We start from the raw sequence: 16,121 nt of genomic DNA, 5'->3' as shown, positions 1-16,121 counted from the left end.
TTTTTTAATTTGAAAGAAAAATCAGATTGTTATAAGCATTTTCTTAGTTATATATGTTCTGCCTTCTGTATTTTTAATCCTACACATTTTAAACTCAGCAAAATCCCCACCATTTTCCTGCATATGGAGAATATAATTGATAAGGGAGTCCCTTAGTGTTTGTCCTTGATAGTCATAACATTTAATATTATTTTATTTACTGATCTACTGCTTTAAACTTTTAACTTCACACAAAAGTAAGAGAAGGACACAGGGGCTTCCTCAGTAGTGTAAGTATTGTGATATGAGCGGACCATAATGATGATATATGAAAAAATGTCCATGCGGTTAATCAGACAGAACTGTGACTGTATCATGACTCTCTGGAGTTCTGAGGCTAAGAATTGTCATTTATTTTCTTGAAAAGATGTTTTTTTTTTCTTTCTGAATTCCTGTGAGAATGAGGGAAGTGTCTTAGAATTTGCTGGATATTCCGGAAAATCTAAATACAAGTACCTAAATTTGCATTTACCTTATGTGCTGCAGTTTATCCTGGTCTTCATAAAGTAGGTCATAAGCTTTTATGTGATTACACTGTGCAATGTATGAAGATTGGTGCTTCATGCATAAAGACAAAATAAAACTCATTTTCTATAGCCCAATCTACATAGTTGATCTGTGCAGCTGAGTCAAACTTTGCATTGTGTAGAGCAGATTCTGTAACTTCGGAAACCAAAATACATTTAAGGCTTTCTCCCTTAGTTCCTTACCTTTGTTATATTGCAGTTCATTGCTAACGGACCTGCAGAAAAGTGTCTTGAGGGAGATCTAAGATGCCAGCAAAAAGCAGTTAAAACTAATGCATGTAGGGTCAGCTGAGATGGTGTCTCAGAGAGCTTTTCAATTCTTGACTGTTAAATTTCAGTTGATTTTTCACTGGTGTAATGAAGAGTTCAGCTGAGTGTTAGTTCCAATTTAAGTTATTTAATGGAGTGAAAAAAACTCGAGATCTAAGTGAGCCTAAGCTATTTTATAGCCATGACTAATCAGCCCTTTAGAAAGCATCCTGTTTTCCTAGTGATTAACCCCTCCTCCTTTTGCAGTATCATGCAAGACTGCTCTTGAGTCATTTCAATTCATGCAGGTGACAGTAACTTGAACTGTCAAGATTTTCTTTATCAGAAGGCTTCCCCTTTGGTCTTAATCAGATGTACCCCCTAGGGAGATTGATTACATCCCACTTTATCTTTCCTAAGTGGGCGATGAGATCTCAGTTCATTCAAGATGCCTGTTTGCCCCATTTGGAAAATGACATAAAATTGTATCTGCTTTTACTGTCACAACATTCAGAATTGAATCACATAATATCTGTAATTTATTTATTATTCTGTATAGAAATAATAATATTGATGTTAGATGTTGCTGGAATAGTAAATTAAGGACTTCTTATGCATAAAGTGATACACAGTCTCAGGAAAATACTGGTGCTCAGGTTTTTTAAATAGCACAGCACGAACATAGACTTTGAATTGCTGTTAAGTCAAAAGCATACTCTTTAACTCTTACAATGCTTAGTATCCTTTATTAAAATCACTGAATCTGTTACTCATTGGAAGAAAATATCTTCAGGGGATAGTTCTCTAACCTAGTCAGTGCACTGTTTTCTGAAGACTTGCTTTTTGGTACCTTGCTGATTTAAACTGAAGAAATTATTGCATTCTTAATGGTTGATGGAAAGACAAACACCTTTTTCTTCAGTCACATGTATATGTGAAGACATTATCAACAAGAAACAAAGCAAATTAGCTGTCAGTCCCAGTGAGAAGGTAATTCAAAACCAGCAAGACTTTTTTCTCTTAGGGCAGTTTAGCTGCCCAAATATTTTTCACTATCGCAATCAAATACAGTCAGTATTTCAGGGAAGTATGAAAGGAAAACTAGTTTAATATTTAAGGAAATACTAAGGGAGAAAGGCTTATTATACTCAGGCATAATGATGTTCAGTTTTTGCCTGTATATTGGCCATTGGAAGGGAGGCAAACAGACTGAATCCAGGAGTTAAACTTAAGAAAAAATTATTTGAGAAGGAACCCATCACAACAGTACAGACTGAAACTCCTAAAAGAATTATTTTTAATCACAGTATTAGCACTGCAGCCTTTGTTTTCAGTATGAATATGCCTTTGACTTCTCCTGGAGACTGTTTTCTTAGGCTGGAAGGATCTTTTTCTGTGTCACTCTTTTGGGATTTTAAACAGCCCTCTGGAGCATGTTTGTGTGTTGGTTTTTAGACTGGGTTTTTTTAATTTGGCGGTCTTTTTGGAGTTTTGTTTGTTTTTTAATACCTCAGTCATTTGCCTCCAATTCATCTTCTACAGAATTTGACTCTCTTTAAGTCCTCTCAAAATGTTCTCTCAATAACGTATTTTCCTTACCATGGATTTTATTTTTGTGCATAGGTTCTTGAAGCTGTTGGTTTGATTTGGTGAGATGGGGAAGGGATGTTTGTCCCATTTCCACCTCATCCCCTAACAATTACCTTGTCTTCAGAACATAATCAATGCTTTTAGATTTCTTCTATTTTTCTCTAAGAAGCCCCGAATATATAATGTATGTTGAATGTTAATCTTCCTTGCTTAGAAGTGAGGATTCTTACTGGTATCACAGTCCTGCATACTCTGAAGTACTGCTTTCTGTCCAGCAGTCATCTTTGGTTTTCTTTTAGTTTTACACAATTGGTCTACTTTTCACTTTTTATTATTCCTTCTGAGCCTTTCATTCTGCTTGTGTGTTCTTTCCCATAATAGCTGTTTTTGTGTTTTTGTCTGAGGTTATGAAGTTTCTTCCATAAAACCTTTTGTTATATTTATTTTCAGAGTATTTATTTTGATGTGAGGAAAGTTCTGTTGAACATTAGTAACTGCTTCGGAACTTACTATTAACTGTTAATGGAATAGACATGTAGTATTGTTGTTCTTTTGTTTTTATTGAAAAATTTCCATCATTTACTTTCCTTTTGATCTTGACCTTTCCCTATATATGATTTGTGTATTAATATATTATACTATCTTCCAAGGTAGCAATTACATTCAAAGCAAATTGTGGCTATCTTAGAAACTTTATAAAGAAAAAAAAAATGTTGTGAAACTTTTAAGTCCTAGATGAAACTTACTTTGAATTAAAGCATTCAGAATCTTTGAAGGCTGGTATAGCAAGGTATTTATCTGAATTTTACTTTGGGAATTCAGTGGGAAATTCACAGTGAAGGTGGAAGGCTGCACAGAGCAGAATCTTGGAATTTTTTTAAGATCATTCTGAGATATTTCCATTTGTGTGACTTGATGCTCTTTCTTAAGCTTTGACTTAACAGCTGTTGGTGATAGTTAAGAAATGGCAACATTTAAAATGTAGAATTGGGTTTTTACTGTGTAGTATTTTGTCACTCCTTTCTGCCAATATGACATGCAAAATATGTCTGCTGTAATCTTTGAGGATGACTGAATTTTGGAATTGGTCATTTTGATGAACTGATCTGTAGATACTTTGAGGGAATCTTCAGGTTTTGAATGAACTACTTTAAAAAGAAATTGTGCAAAATTCCAAAGGATGTATTTTCCATCACTTTGGAGAGGTATGTAGAAGGGAACAGATGAAATAGATAAGTAATCCATATGCAAATATGATACCACTTTATATACAGGGTCTGATGAGTAAAAACAAAGTCAAAGACTTGTGTTATGTTATTTGCTTAATTGTTTCTAGGAAATTTGTTTCTACTCTTGAAACTTTAACCTCAAGAGTGCCTTTTTGTATTGTTAGTCTGGCCCAGTGATTTAATCTGGGAAAAAGCAAAAATTACTCTGTCCCGAAAGCTTGTGGTCTTTGATTTCATTAAAAACAGACTCTTTATGCCATAAGTAAGAGGGTCTGTCAATAGGTATTCTACTGTGTCTTTACAGTGTAACCTCTAAAGCTTCACACAGATGTGTTTGTGGGTCACCCTTTGTGTCTGAATGACTGTGTTCTCAGTCAGAAGGGATTGTAGGTCATAACTCACTAGTATTTGCTGCTGCCTTTTTCCTCCCATGAACATGCTGCACAGCACTCCATTGCTTCTGATTTCTTAGCTGAGCTATCATTCCTCCAGTTCTTCTCTGTCTCCTTTTCTAATTTAATTTTCCTCAAAAGTTGCATATATTGGCCACCAGCAGGATTTTTGTTTAGTAATTCAGAACACCTTCTCTCCATGCTCTCTCAGACATGCTTATGTGTCATTTTAATTTTGAGCTGGTTGCTTTTTGGTTCCTTCACACTGGAGAATGGGAGCAGTTCCCATTCATTGTTACTAGGTTTTAATTTACTCCACCCCAGTAATTAAGATTCAGCTGCTCTTGTGCATACAAATGATGTACTTTTTACTTTTGTACTTTGTGCGTACAAATGATGGTAATTTCTCCTGTAAAAAAAAGCTACCAGTTTAATTTGAAAATGTAGAAAAATTGGTTTCATACTTGCTTAACTCCTTTGCTGTGTATCGCATACATTTTTTTTTACTCTGTTAAATGTTTCTCTGCTTTTTACATTTTGAGTTTATTTAAGTGACAGAAAAGTAGAGCTGTGATAAATTACTAAGTTTTCTACATATTTTTGGCAGTTCCTTCTGTAATTACGATTTTACATATGTTGGATGTGACTTTCCTTGTATTCTGGTTCAAATTATTTTAATTCTGTTCAAATGCTGGAAGTAGGTATCTTATTTACAAGTTTTTCTGCCAAACAAGAATGGAAAGTTTCTCTGGATTTCTCCATCCATTTATGTGTACAAATTTTTTCATTGTCTAGCAGGTGACTCACCCTTCCTTGGGTCCTATATGCTCTACAGAAGAAGACTATAACTTAAAGAGGGCAAAGAGAACACAATAATGAAAGTTTTCTTGCTGACATAATGATGCACTGCCATACACATGAAGTACATCTTAACAGAACTTTGCAGCTATTTCTGAACCAACCTCTTTACATATTCTACTTTAGGCAATTTTCCACTGTATTAATAAGTTTCTTAATTCCATTCCCATGTACATATATTTGTTATATGTGATAAAAGAGGTTTAAAGAAACCCTTATTGTAAGATCAGTTGCTTTTTTGTTTATAAAGAGTCCTAATTTAACAGTTTAAAAATGCATTTTCTACCACTGATGACTTGGTCATTTTGTACATGTACGGTGGCATGATCAATTCCATTGCCACCATATTTGTATGATGATTTTGAAGTATGTTAAGTTTTGTCACCTTGTATTACACAGGTAGGCACTATAATACATTGCAAAGGTGAACACTATAATTAAGTTATTAGATGTACAACATTAAGCCTGTTCTGTACTTTTGACATTACATTTTAACAATAACGTACTCTTTGCTTCTTTCGTATTTCAAGTGATAAGAGTAGACTTCATTATTCAGAGACGACTTAACATATTAAATGCCAATAACATTCAACATTGTGCAATAGAGTTTTCCAGTCCAGTAGAAACAGAGGAGATGGGACAGACAAAAAAGCTTACTGGAATTTGGCAGGTCTGGCTTTTGAAGTTAACATTTGTTCATTTCTTGAATTTCAACAGATTGTATTAGGGCAGTGTCTAGCTGACTCATGACAGAGAAATTTTCTGTGCTTGCAGTCTGGGAAATGCAGCTACATAGCTATAATAATTTGCGTAATGCAGCAGCATTGCCAATAATTAATTTTATTAGAAATTTTAACTTAGTAATAACATCACAAGAACTTGAGAAAAAAGGGGAAAAAGAGAGAAAAAATATTTTTGGGAGGAAAATCCTGCCAAAACCTCCCCTTGAACCTCAGTAATTAAATTAGTTGTTTACTGTGTGTTCTTTAACTTCTCAGTGGTCATGAAAATACCCACATTACCTTTCCAAAAGAACATTCCCCTCCTTTTCTAAGTTGCTTTGAATTGCTCTTGGCAAATAGAAGAACTTTACAAAATCACTTTTGCAAAATCTGTTTTGCAGATGTGGAATCCATAATTTAAGAAGTTAAATTTAAACATGTGTATGTGAAGCCTTCTTCATGGATATTTGAATTGAAAAGGAATTTATGAAGGAGAAATCATAAATGTTGATGGGATGAATATATTAAAACTTGATGTAATGAGGAAACAACAGTATATGTTAGAAGTATAGTGTTTTTTAAAAATCCCTCTGTCTAGTTTTTACTAAAGAACAAATTTTCATTAAACAGTTTGTTTTCAGGTGGAAAAAAAGACTCATTCAGGAAATGCTTTTCTTTTGTTTTCACTGGAGTTCAAAAATATCATAGTTATGCCTATCAACAGATAAATATTAATGTTATACTTCTGCTAAGTGGTGCAACATAGAGCACAAAACAGTGTTATTGTTTCATCTCCCACTTTTTTACTCCTGAGGAGATATCTTAGGAAGAAGGGTTTTTTAACAAGATGAGTACTCTGGAAATTATCTGATTAATGCAGGGGTAAAAGTTTTTTACTCATTTTAACACAAACAACAGACTGAGCTCAGAGGACTTAGGAAGTGAAAATAGAACTTCTGTAATGCAATCTCATTTATTTATTTTTTCATTTTGTCTGAGGAAGAGGAAATCATTAAATGGTACAAAATATTCCAGAAAAAAAACCCCGGAGTCATAATTAAATAATGTGCCCTGAGTTGACTGTTATGTGGTATGCTGATTGAGGGTCAGAAGGGGAGAGAATATATGGAACCAGTCCATATATTTTTGCCATAATTGCCAATTTAAAGACAATATTACCTGAAGGTAAATTATTTGGGTTTCTATGCTTCTTTTCCTTTTTATCTCCTTTCCTTCTGGTTAGAAGGGGAGGAGTTAGATGTTTGTCACAGTACCACAGAACAGGCTGGGTTGGAACAAATGTTAGAGATCATCTAATTCCAAAGTCCCCCCTCTTCCAGCCAGGGTCAGGGATGCCACCCACTAGACCAGATTGCTCAGATCCTTGTCCAGCCAGGTCTTGAAGATTTCTGGGGATGTGACATCTGCAACTTCTCTGAGCAATCTGTGCCAGAGCCTCACATTGTCGCAGTAAAGGATTTGTTCCTAAAATTGATCCTAAATCTCTCCTCCTTTAGTTTAAACTGTTCCCCCTTTTGCTATCACAATCTGCTTGTGTAAAAATCACTTTCCGTCTCTTTTACAAGCCCCATTTTAGTACTTGCAGTTGCTTTTGGTCTCCCGAGAGCCTTTTTTTTCCTGTCTGAGCAAACCCAATTCTCATCCTGTCCTCCTAAGAGCTGTGCTCCAGCCTCCTGATGCTCTTTGTTGCCTCCTCTGGATTTGCTTCAACAGGTCCCTGTACTTTTTATGCTGCATGCAGTGCTCCAGGTGGGTCTCAGCAGAGCAGAGCAGAGGGGCAGAATCCCCTCCCTGCCCTGCTGCCCATGGGGCTCTGGGTGCAGCCCAGGACATTTTTGACTCTCTGGGCTGTGAGTGCCATGGCTGGGCAAATACAGCCAAAGAATCAATTAGGTTGAAAAAGGCTTTGGGATTCATTCCAGCCTGTGACCCACCATGGTCAACCAGACCACGACACTCAGTGCCATGTGCAGTCTTCCCTTTAACTTAGTGCTATGTGCAGTTTTTCCTCAAACACTTCCAAGGATGTGACTCTACCACCTCCATGGGCAGCCCATTCCAGTGTCTAATGACTCTTCCTGTAATGAAGTTCTTCCCAATCTTCAGCCTAAACCTGCTTTCTTTCCAGTGAAAGTATGTCCCCAAGGTCCTTCAGTGATCCCTGCTTCTCGTTTCTCACTGGTCTGAAGGAAAATATAAAACACGTACATAGTTTACAGATGACTCCTGGTGTTTTAGTTGGTGGTGATTCAGTCAGAAACCATGCTAAGCTGAAATTTTGCACATAGTATTATAAGATATGTTTGCAATTTAATGTCCATTTTAAAATAGGAAATATTTCCATAATGAAGAAAAAGACTTAAAAGATCTTATATGAAATAAGATCTTTTAACATTTTTATTAAAGAACTCAGTCTTTGCTCAAGAATTAAGGCTCTCTGGGAATGACTGACAAATTTGTAACTGTGGTTACAAATAATGTATAGGTGGTTTCTTACAAGATATTTGCTTTAGTATACATTTTTTTTCATTAAATCCAGTAGCAGCAAGGCAACGGCAAAAACATGCTCAGTGTGGGGACATTAAGAAAACATTGAGGGAATATTAAATATATACTGTAGGCTATGTGGGCATTTTTGACAGAGCATGTAACTCATATGTGTGGGAATATGGCCAACTGTCTGCAGTGGGAGCAGCAATTCAGACAACTTGGATTTTTCAACTGACCTGCTAATATTACAGCTGATTTAGGGCTCATACTTCTTTTAATGTTTTATAAGTAATGAGAGTATACAAGTGCTTCTTCTTTCTTTACAGTGAAAATGTAAAATCATAGAAAGGTTTGAATATGTTCTTAGTGTAGCCAGGTTTTGACAGGACATTGAGCCCTAAAAACAGGAAACTGCAGGGTTTAAAAAAGTCATTCCATGCCAGCAGAAATAAAGAATTAGGATGGTAAAGGATTCTCAAGAGATTGTTTCTGGAACTATATCTGAGATGCTGTGAGGCATTTGGAATGAAAGGGCTCTGAAGTTCCCTGCACATAACTGTGTTACTACTTCTCAGGTTCCACCACTGTGTTACCCTGCACAAAACTGTGTCACCCCTTCTCAGGTTCACCACCTGAGAAGGGGTGTGCCAAGGCAGACCCTGGGAACTTGCATTGTAAGAGAGGACAGAGCTGTTCAGTAGGAGATGGTCATCCCTGAAGGAAGAAGAGAAGCTGAAGGTGCAGAACATTCAAATGAGATTTTGGAGGGATTGAGTATTATGAAGGAAGGGGAATGAAAATAGACTCAAGTTTTGAGGAAGTAGCACAGTGGGAGAAAGTGTGAATGAAGGCGGGAGACTGAGATGGCTATTGACCACACAAGATGATGAAAAAGGAATGTCAGAATCATATAATAATTGAGGATGAAAGCAACATCTGAAGATCTTCTAATAAACCTAATCATAATTGCAATATAGTGTGTAGTTTAAAATAAAAATAATAGTTAAAACCATCAAACCACAAACCTGCCAAAATCTCAAATCCAAACTAATTGTCAGAACACTTGAATGTCTCGTGCTAGAGCTCCAAATACAGCAGTGAAGCCTTACACATAAGAGATTTGAAGACTTTTAAAAATGAAACTAACCTTGACTTTCTTATGGAAAACTGAAGATTAATTCTACTTATTCAATCTAACTTACAGTTACTGATTCCTCATTACTGTCATTAAACATGCAGTTGATTGTAACATCTCTGAGGTATTTCTAGCTCATTTTCATGTCTATTTTTTTCTAGGATTATTTATATGTCAGCTCTGTGGCCTGTCTGGTCCTGTAGCTCTGATGGAAGTTCCTAATGTTGTTCTGTGGTATCTTGTCTCATTCTGGAGAAATGGCAGCCTCTGTTAAAGTTGTATTTGCTTTGCTAGAGACCAGTGAATTATGTGCTGTTGGATCATAGGCAAATGTTTGTATAGTCTAAACAAATGAGGTTGTCTTGAGAACTTTGAGACTTTTTCTTTCTAAATGAATGATCTTCCTTCCTTTGCCAAATTCTGAAACTCTTCTCTGCATTAGATGCCAGAAGAGGTTTGAATTTTTATATGGAAAGACCTCAACCTATTAAATGGACAGAAAACATTTGTATCTAAGACAGTTTAAAGGGTCCACCTGTATCTAGTGTTTTAGTTCTCTCTCATTTGGATGTTTTTCTGTATCTAAGGAACAGTGAAGATCCAGGCAGATACTCTTTTTCCATTAAAAAGAGAAAGGATGTATTTGTTTTGCTAATAATGTGGGAAAATCTCAACCTGAAAAAAACAATAAATTAGTCTTTCTAAAATATTTGAAGAACATTTTTGTTACAGAACTCTTAACACCTTCAGGATTAGTGGAAGAGAACTACAATAATATTACAATTAATGTTTAAAATTACTTTTAGAAGTATAGTGTGAAGAATAACCAACCAGTTAAAAGTAGAATATTCAGTTGTTGTTATGTCTGAATAGTTAAGAAATCTGTTTAAGTTATGAATTTGTATAAGCATTCATGCTTATTTCCTGAAGTATTAATTCTTTGTAGAGGACTGAATACTTCCTCCTCCTGACTTCCAGTGACAGTGGAGATGATGTAGTACCTGTGTATTAACTTTTTGTTATCTTACAAATTCCAAATCATTGATGTACTTACTTACATGAGAGTTGTGGGGGAAAGTGTTTTGGTTTTGGATTTTTGTGCTTAGTGAACATGATGTTTTTTATCTGAAAAGTTATCCTCATGGCTTAAATGCTATTTTGCCATTACAGCTTAAATTGAACAATATTATATGCCATCTGTGCTGAAAAAGGTGTTTGGTTTTATCACAAGAAGAATTATTCTATATATATTAACATTATCTAAAACAGCTGTTTATTTCAACTATTTTTTCAGAACTGTGAGGACTTGGGATGTTAACAATGAAAAAAAGCACAAAAGTGTATTTAAGCCACGATCAGTTCAAGGTAAACGGGTGATTCCTACAACTTGCACATACAGCAGAGATGGGAAGCTTATTGCAGCTGGCTGTCAAGATGGCTCTATCCAGATCTGGGACAGGAATATGAGTGTAAGTCCAGTATTTGATAACAATATATGCTTCTGTTATTTTGAGTGTGAATGTTGAAGCAGATAAAATCAATTTTGGTACTTCCATATTTTAATTTATCCTCTCCTCTCCTCTCCTCTCCTCTCCTCTCCTCTCCTCTCCTCTCCTCTCCTCTCCTCTCCTCTCCTCTCTCCTCTCTCCTCTCTCCTCTCTCCTCTCTCCTCTCTCCTCTCTCCTCTCCTCTCCTCTCCTCATAATTTTTAGGCGTGACTTAATATTTCTTCTGCTTTTCTACAACTGATCATTAACTGTGCTGCTGCTAAGTTCAAAGTTTGGGAAAATTCTTGACAATCTGTGTTTAAAAAAAAAAGGAAAAAAGACCACATATCTGTATCTAGATTATTATTCATTTAAGATGGAATGCTTGTGAGAAAAGCTGTAATTTTTTGTTGTTATATAATTTATTTGATTTATTGAATATATTGAGGAGTAACTCTAAAACTTGATACTGAAAGCAGTCCTTAATCCGTATAATAGGTAGAGAAAAATAGCATCCAAGTGGGTGAGGATATGGCCAATGCTGCACATTAAATGGCAAACGTTATTATATTGTCTAATGTGTAAAAATTAACACTGAGGCAAATTGGAACCATTTATGTAAATACATTGTGGTCAGAAAGAGTTAGAATGAAAACTATTTCAAACTTAACAAAATTAGGAAATATTCCTGTTCATTTTGAACTAAACAATCCATTTCCAGTAGTTGTGACTTGAACTGACAAGTATAATTCTTGCTACTACTTTATAATTTGAAGCTTAGAGCATTCAGTGCTCACTGTTGGTTTGTGTAGTATAGCTTGCAAACCAATCCAGTTCCAAGAGTTTAATTATGCAATGTCAAGTGCAAATTCACCAGGCTAAGCCTTACTGCTTTGAAAAATAATCATCCTAGTAAATCATCCATATCTTCTCTTTATGCCCATCTTATGCAAGAAGATTCAGTGGGATAAGTACCAATGGCATGCATTGGAGGAGAAAATGGCAATAGAGTCAAATTTTTTTTAAAGCCAAAATGAGAATACAGAGTAAATGAGGCAAGAAGAGCAGGATTGTGAAACTGATGTCATAAATCTCTGAAAGCTGTACAGCTCCAGTAGGATGGCTTTGTGGAAGTAAAACTGAACTAGTCCAGGTTACAGTCTGTTCAACTTCATATTTCAAAATGTTTGATTTTGAAAAGGAAAACAGACAATCTGAGCAGCTTTTTACAAAGATTTTAAAAGATCTGATTGCTGGAGGCAGGAGGAAATGTATAGATTTAAAAGGAGAAGAAAGCCTGTGGATAATACTTAAAGTACAGCCTGTATTTTGGGATTGTAATCTATTTTTATTTCTGTTTTTATTTCCACTATAAACCTAGTAAAACTTCCTAATGGCATGAAGCTTGAGAATTCATCCTAAGTGTAAACTTGTTCTAACAGAATAATAAATTTTTCAGAGACTGGCTTTCATCACCTGTGTATGTTGTTTATTTTAACATATACAGTATTGAAATATTAAGCTTTCTGGTGTAGTTTTAACAATAGTACTCTTGGTAGTCTGCTTTTTCATGTGCTTTTCCTTTTGAACTTTCCTATGTCTGTAAGATGACATATTACAATGTTGATTGAGTGCAGTTTAAGGTGATTATGAGTAATTTAAAGATATATCCTGTGCATCTTGTGCAATTTCCAATGGGTGACCCCTGTATAACAAGGCAAGACTAAAGTGATTTTCTAGTGGAAGTTAAGTTCATGGTGTTCCTGGGTTTGTATTTTTAACATCTAAAGAATTTTTGTCTTTGCTTTGTTGGTTTCTTTAAGAAGTGTGCAAGATTTTTGGGTAAAGGAACAGGTAAATTGGATTTTTACTGGTATTCTCACCTAAGATTGCTGGTGTCCTCTGGAGATCCCTGTGTATAGTTAGAATCAAATGTTTCAAAAGGCATCTTGCTTAAACAATTAGAAAGAGCCTTCATCTTATGTTTGGGGTTGGGGAAAGGTTAAGAAAAAAATTTTCAAATGGACCATGTGTTCAACACAACAGTTAGAAAGAAGAGGATGAGACCGACTCCTGCAGTGGAATGGTGAAAGCACTCACTGTCCTGACAGGATACAGGGATACTTGCAAAGGCAAACAAAAAAATTCTAATTTATACAATTCTTCTGCAGTTCTTAGGGTACAAATTGTGTGTGACACAAGAAAATGGGTAAATTTTCCCGTGGAGAATCGAGGTGTGAGGGTTAAACTTCTTGAAGAAATGTATATTAGCAATATTTAGCAATATTAACTTCTGATTTTTGAACAGAAAGCTGTAATTCCCATCCAGCAGATGTCATTTGGTTCTGTTAAAACAAGTGTAGAGCCATGTATATATACAGATTTTGCTGCTACTGTCCGCCTGGCTTTCAAGTCAAAATTAAGAGAGTCTTTGTGTTTATCTTGACAAGGCTCTATTGAGTCATTAGCAAAATTCACTGAAAGCAGAAAATAATTGCCTTATTTTCTTATTCTTGATCAATTTGGGATGATTTTGGCATCACTATTTATGCAGTGTGCTTGGTCCGTATGCAGCTGGAAGGAGAGATTCAGCAAGGTGTTTAAAATTGACTGTTGCTTATTTGACCATAGTGTCATGAAGAGTTGACCCAATAAAGGCCTGTTGTGACTGTCTGAATTTGATTTTGCCTTTGTGCAAGAATGTAAATGATATTTCAGCCCTGATCTTGAGTGCCTGAACCACTGCTCCTGTGTATGACAGTAACAGGACAAATGAAATCCATGAGGATTGTCCATCCACGTATTACGGCTCACACTAGATACACACCCATAAGTGCCTGTTGTCCTGGTCATCTGTGAAGATTTTTAGATGCATTTATTTTTGACTTGAGTACAAACTACTGTCAAACATAGACCTACTAGAGGGGAAGGTTTCTGTTTGCTTCAGTGAGGTCCCTGCTTTTCCACAGAAAAAGGCTCATCAGTGCAGCACAGAATCAGAGGATGGGTCAGGTTGGAAAGACCACTGTGGGTCATATGGTCCAACCCCTCTGCCTGTCCCAGCAGGACCATCCTAGAGCCCATGGCACAGGATTGTGTCCAGATCATTTTTGGATATCTCCAGTGGGGGACACTCCACAACCTCTCTGAGCAACCTGTTCCAGTGCTTGGGCACTGCACAGTAAAAAAGTTCCTCCTCATTTTCAGGTGGAACTTCCTGGGCATCAGTTCCTGCCCATTGCCTCTTGTCCTATAAAAGTATGAAGCAGCAGTTCCAAGGGCAGAAACGAGTATCCCAGTAGGAAAGAGGGTCTGATGATGCCCTTTCCAAGAGCAAAAAGGGGCACTCATTAGAAGCAAGCACAATTGGGCAGTGTTGGTGGGAAGCCATACTGTACCACTTTGCAAGACAGAAGCTACCCCCCAAATCTCCTTTGCTACTGTAATCATAGTTTCTGACTGCTGGTATAGGGTTTTTTCATTCCCTGCTTCACACCACAGACACATCACCTGTGTTTTACACTGTTCCACAGTGTAGAACTTAGAGAATGGTGTGTTTAAATAATTTTTGATTTTTAATTTAGAGAAAGACAAGATCTCTATGTCATATTTTATCCATCCTTCTGTGAATTCGAACTAGCTGTTTGTTGTAAGTTAGCTTCATCAGTTACTTGTTTTTTTCAAAGCCACTTTTGAACCATCTCAGTATCTGCTTTTTTTTTTCCTTAAATTTAAATTATGTTGCTGTTACTAGGGAGGGATTTTGGTGTGTGATCAACTCACTTCTGACTAGTAATGAACACCATGAATGTTTCATTCAGTTTTTTACTTCCACTCTTATTTTGGTATGATTCCAAATCTCCCAGCTGTATGCAGTGAGAGTAAAAACACTTTTGGAACTTCTGGGGGAAGATTTTTTTCTTCCTTCATACTGACATTGGTAACTTGCTAATGCTGAAGTTAGCCAAATGCATTCCAGCTCTGCCTTGCCTTTTTCCAAACTTCCTCAGCAGGATCATGATCCATTATAATCACCTGCCTCAGAGGATTTTTTTGTTTTGTCATAAATCTGTGTTATTTTCTCACGTATGTTATTTTGTCAGTACATGTTTTTTCTTTAAGGTTCACGTACATGTGCATTTACAGTGCACATTAGCAGAGCAATCTGTCAGCCTATTTGAAATATTATGAACACTGTCAACTTGGCTTAAAATAACAGCTTCAAAGGACGTAAAAAATAACTTCCTTCAAACTTTGAATGAATAGTGGAAACAACAGTGTGAAATAGTCAATTATAATACAACATATTAGAACACTCTCAATTCAAATGTTCTGAGACGTGGAGAAAAGTGTCTGGCACTGGAGAGTTGAAGAGCATTAGTGGTCAAAAGAAGACAGGGCCTCAAAAATTATTGGTTCACAGGGCAGTGCAGTAAAAGCACTAGGTTTACCTGCAGTTCAACTGAGTTCAAATTCTTCATCTTGCCTGCACTTGCCCATTCAGAGCTTTTTGCAATCCTGTAGTAGTACATATTCCTGAACAAAATGATCCACAGAGTTAGTCTTTAGTGTCAAAATGCAGAGTGTCTTGCCATCACTAAACCTTTCTGTGCGTGACATTTCTGTCCAGGAATGTGAGTATCTCATTCATAGAGATAGGGAAAGAATGAAGTCATTTTTGAAGTATATTATGAGTTAAAATTGAAATCTCTTCAATGAACAGAAAATCTCCCCTCATTTTCCACAATAAGCAGGATTGCCTTGAGATGTTTTTCATTAGTTACAAATAGACTTTTTTGGGGGAAAAAGAACTAGACTTAATTAGCCTTTCTTAATCTTTCAAACCACCTGATGAGGCTACCTGTTATGTGAATTTTTTCCTCCAGCTTTTCCTGGGTGTGTTCAGCACAGGACTGCATAAACAACTTCTCTGTGTATGACAGGCTGAATCATGTTTCACAGTTTCACACATCACCTATTTTATGGTAAAACATTGCAGCTGTGATACAAAGATATTAATAAGGATGTTGGGGAGATAGAGTTTGTAAGAGAAGTGGTCATGTATTTTAAGTACCTTTGAGAAAACAGCTTGTGCTCTCAAAATCTTGTCTTCTTTTTTCCATAGCTATGTTAAATTTGGTTATAAACTTTGAGTAGTTTTTATAAACTTTTACCTATCTACTGGCTGCACTATAAGTAGTAAAGAATTAGTTTGGACAAATACCTGTGTAATATGTTTGTCTTTTACATCTGTAATAGGTTTATTTTTTATATATAGTGCAAATCTGAACAGGAAAGATACAATGTTTTGTGATTTTCAGCATAATTTTCATTAAGCAAATTGATTCAGTGCTCATGAAAATACTTTTATAGTGAGCGATT

The 16,121-nt window shown here is 36.0% G+C and overlaps 1 protein-coding gene across 1 annotated transcript in view; it reads left to right on the top strand.

The window, feature by feature from the left end:
- Positions 1-16,121, top strand: part of WDR70 (WD repeat domain 70) — a 123,143-nt gene that overhangs the window by 58,639 nt on the left and 48,383 nt on the right. The window contains exon 10 of the mRNA XM_059492991.1: positions 10,547-10,721. Within this exon, the coding sequence (XP_059348974.1) occupies positions 10,547-10,721 (175 nt within the window). The remainder of the gene's footprint in view (positions 1-10,546; positions 10,722-16,121) is intronic.

This window comes from Ammospiza nelsoni, chromosome Z (assembly GCF_027579445.1).
Source record: "Ammospiza nelsoni isolate bAmmNel1 chromosome Z, bAmmNel1.pri, whole genome shotgun sequence".
Lineage (NCBI taxonomy): Eukaryota > Metazoa > Chordata > Aves > Passeriformes > Passerellidae > Ammospiza > Ammospiza nelsoni.
This window is presented reverse-complemented; position numbering and strand designations above follow the sequence as displayed.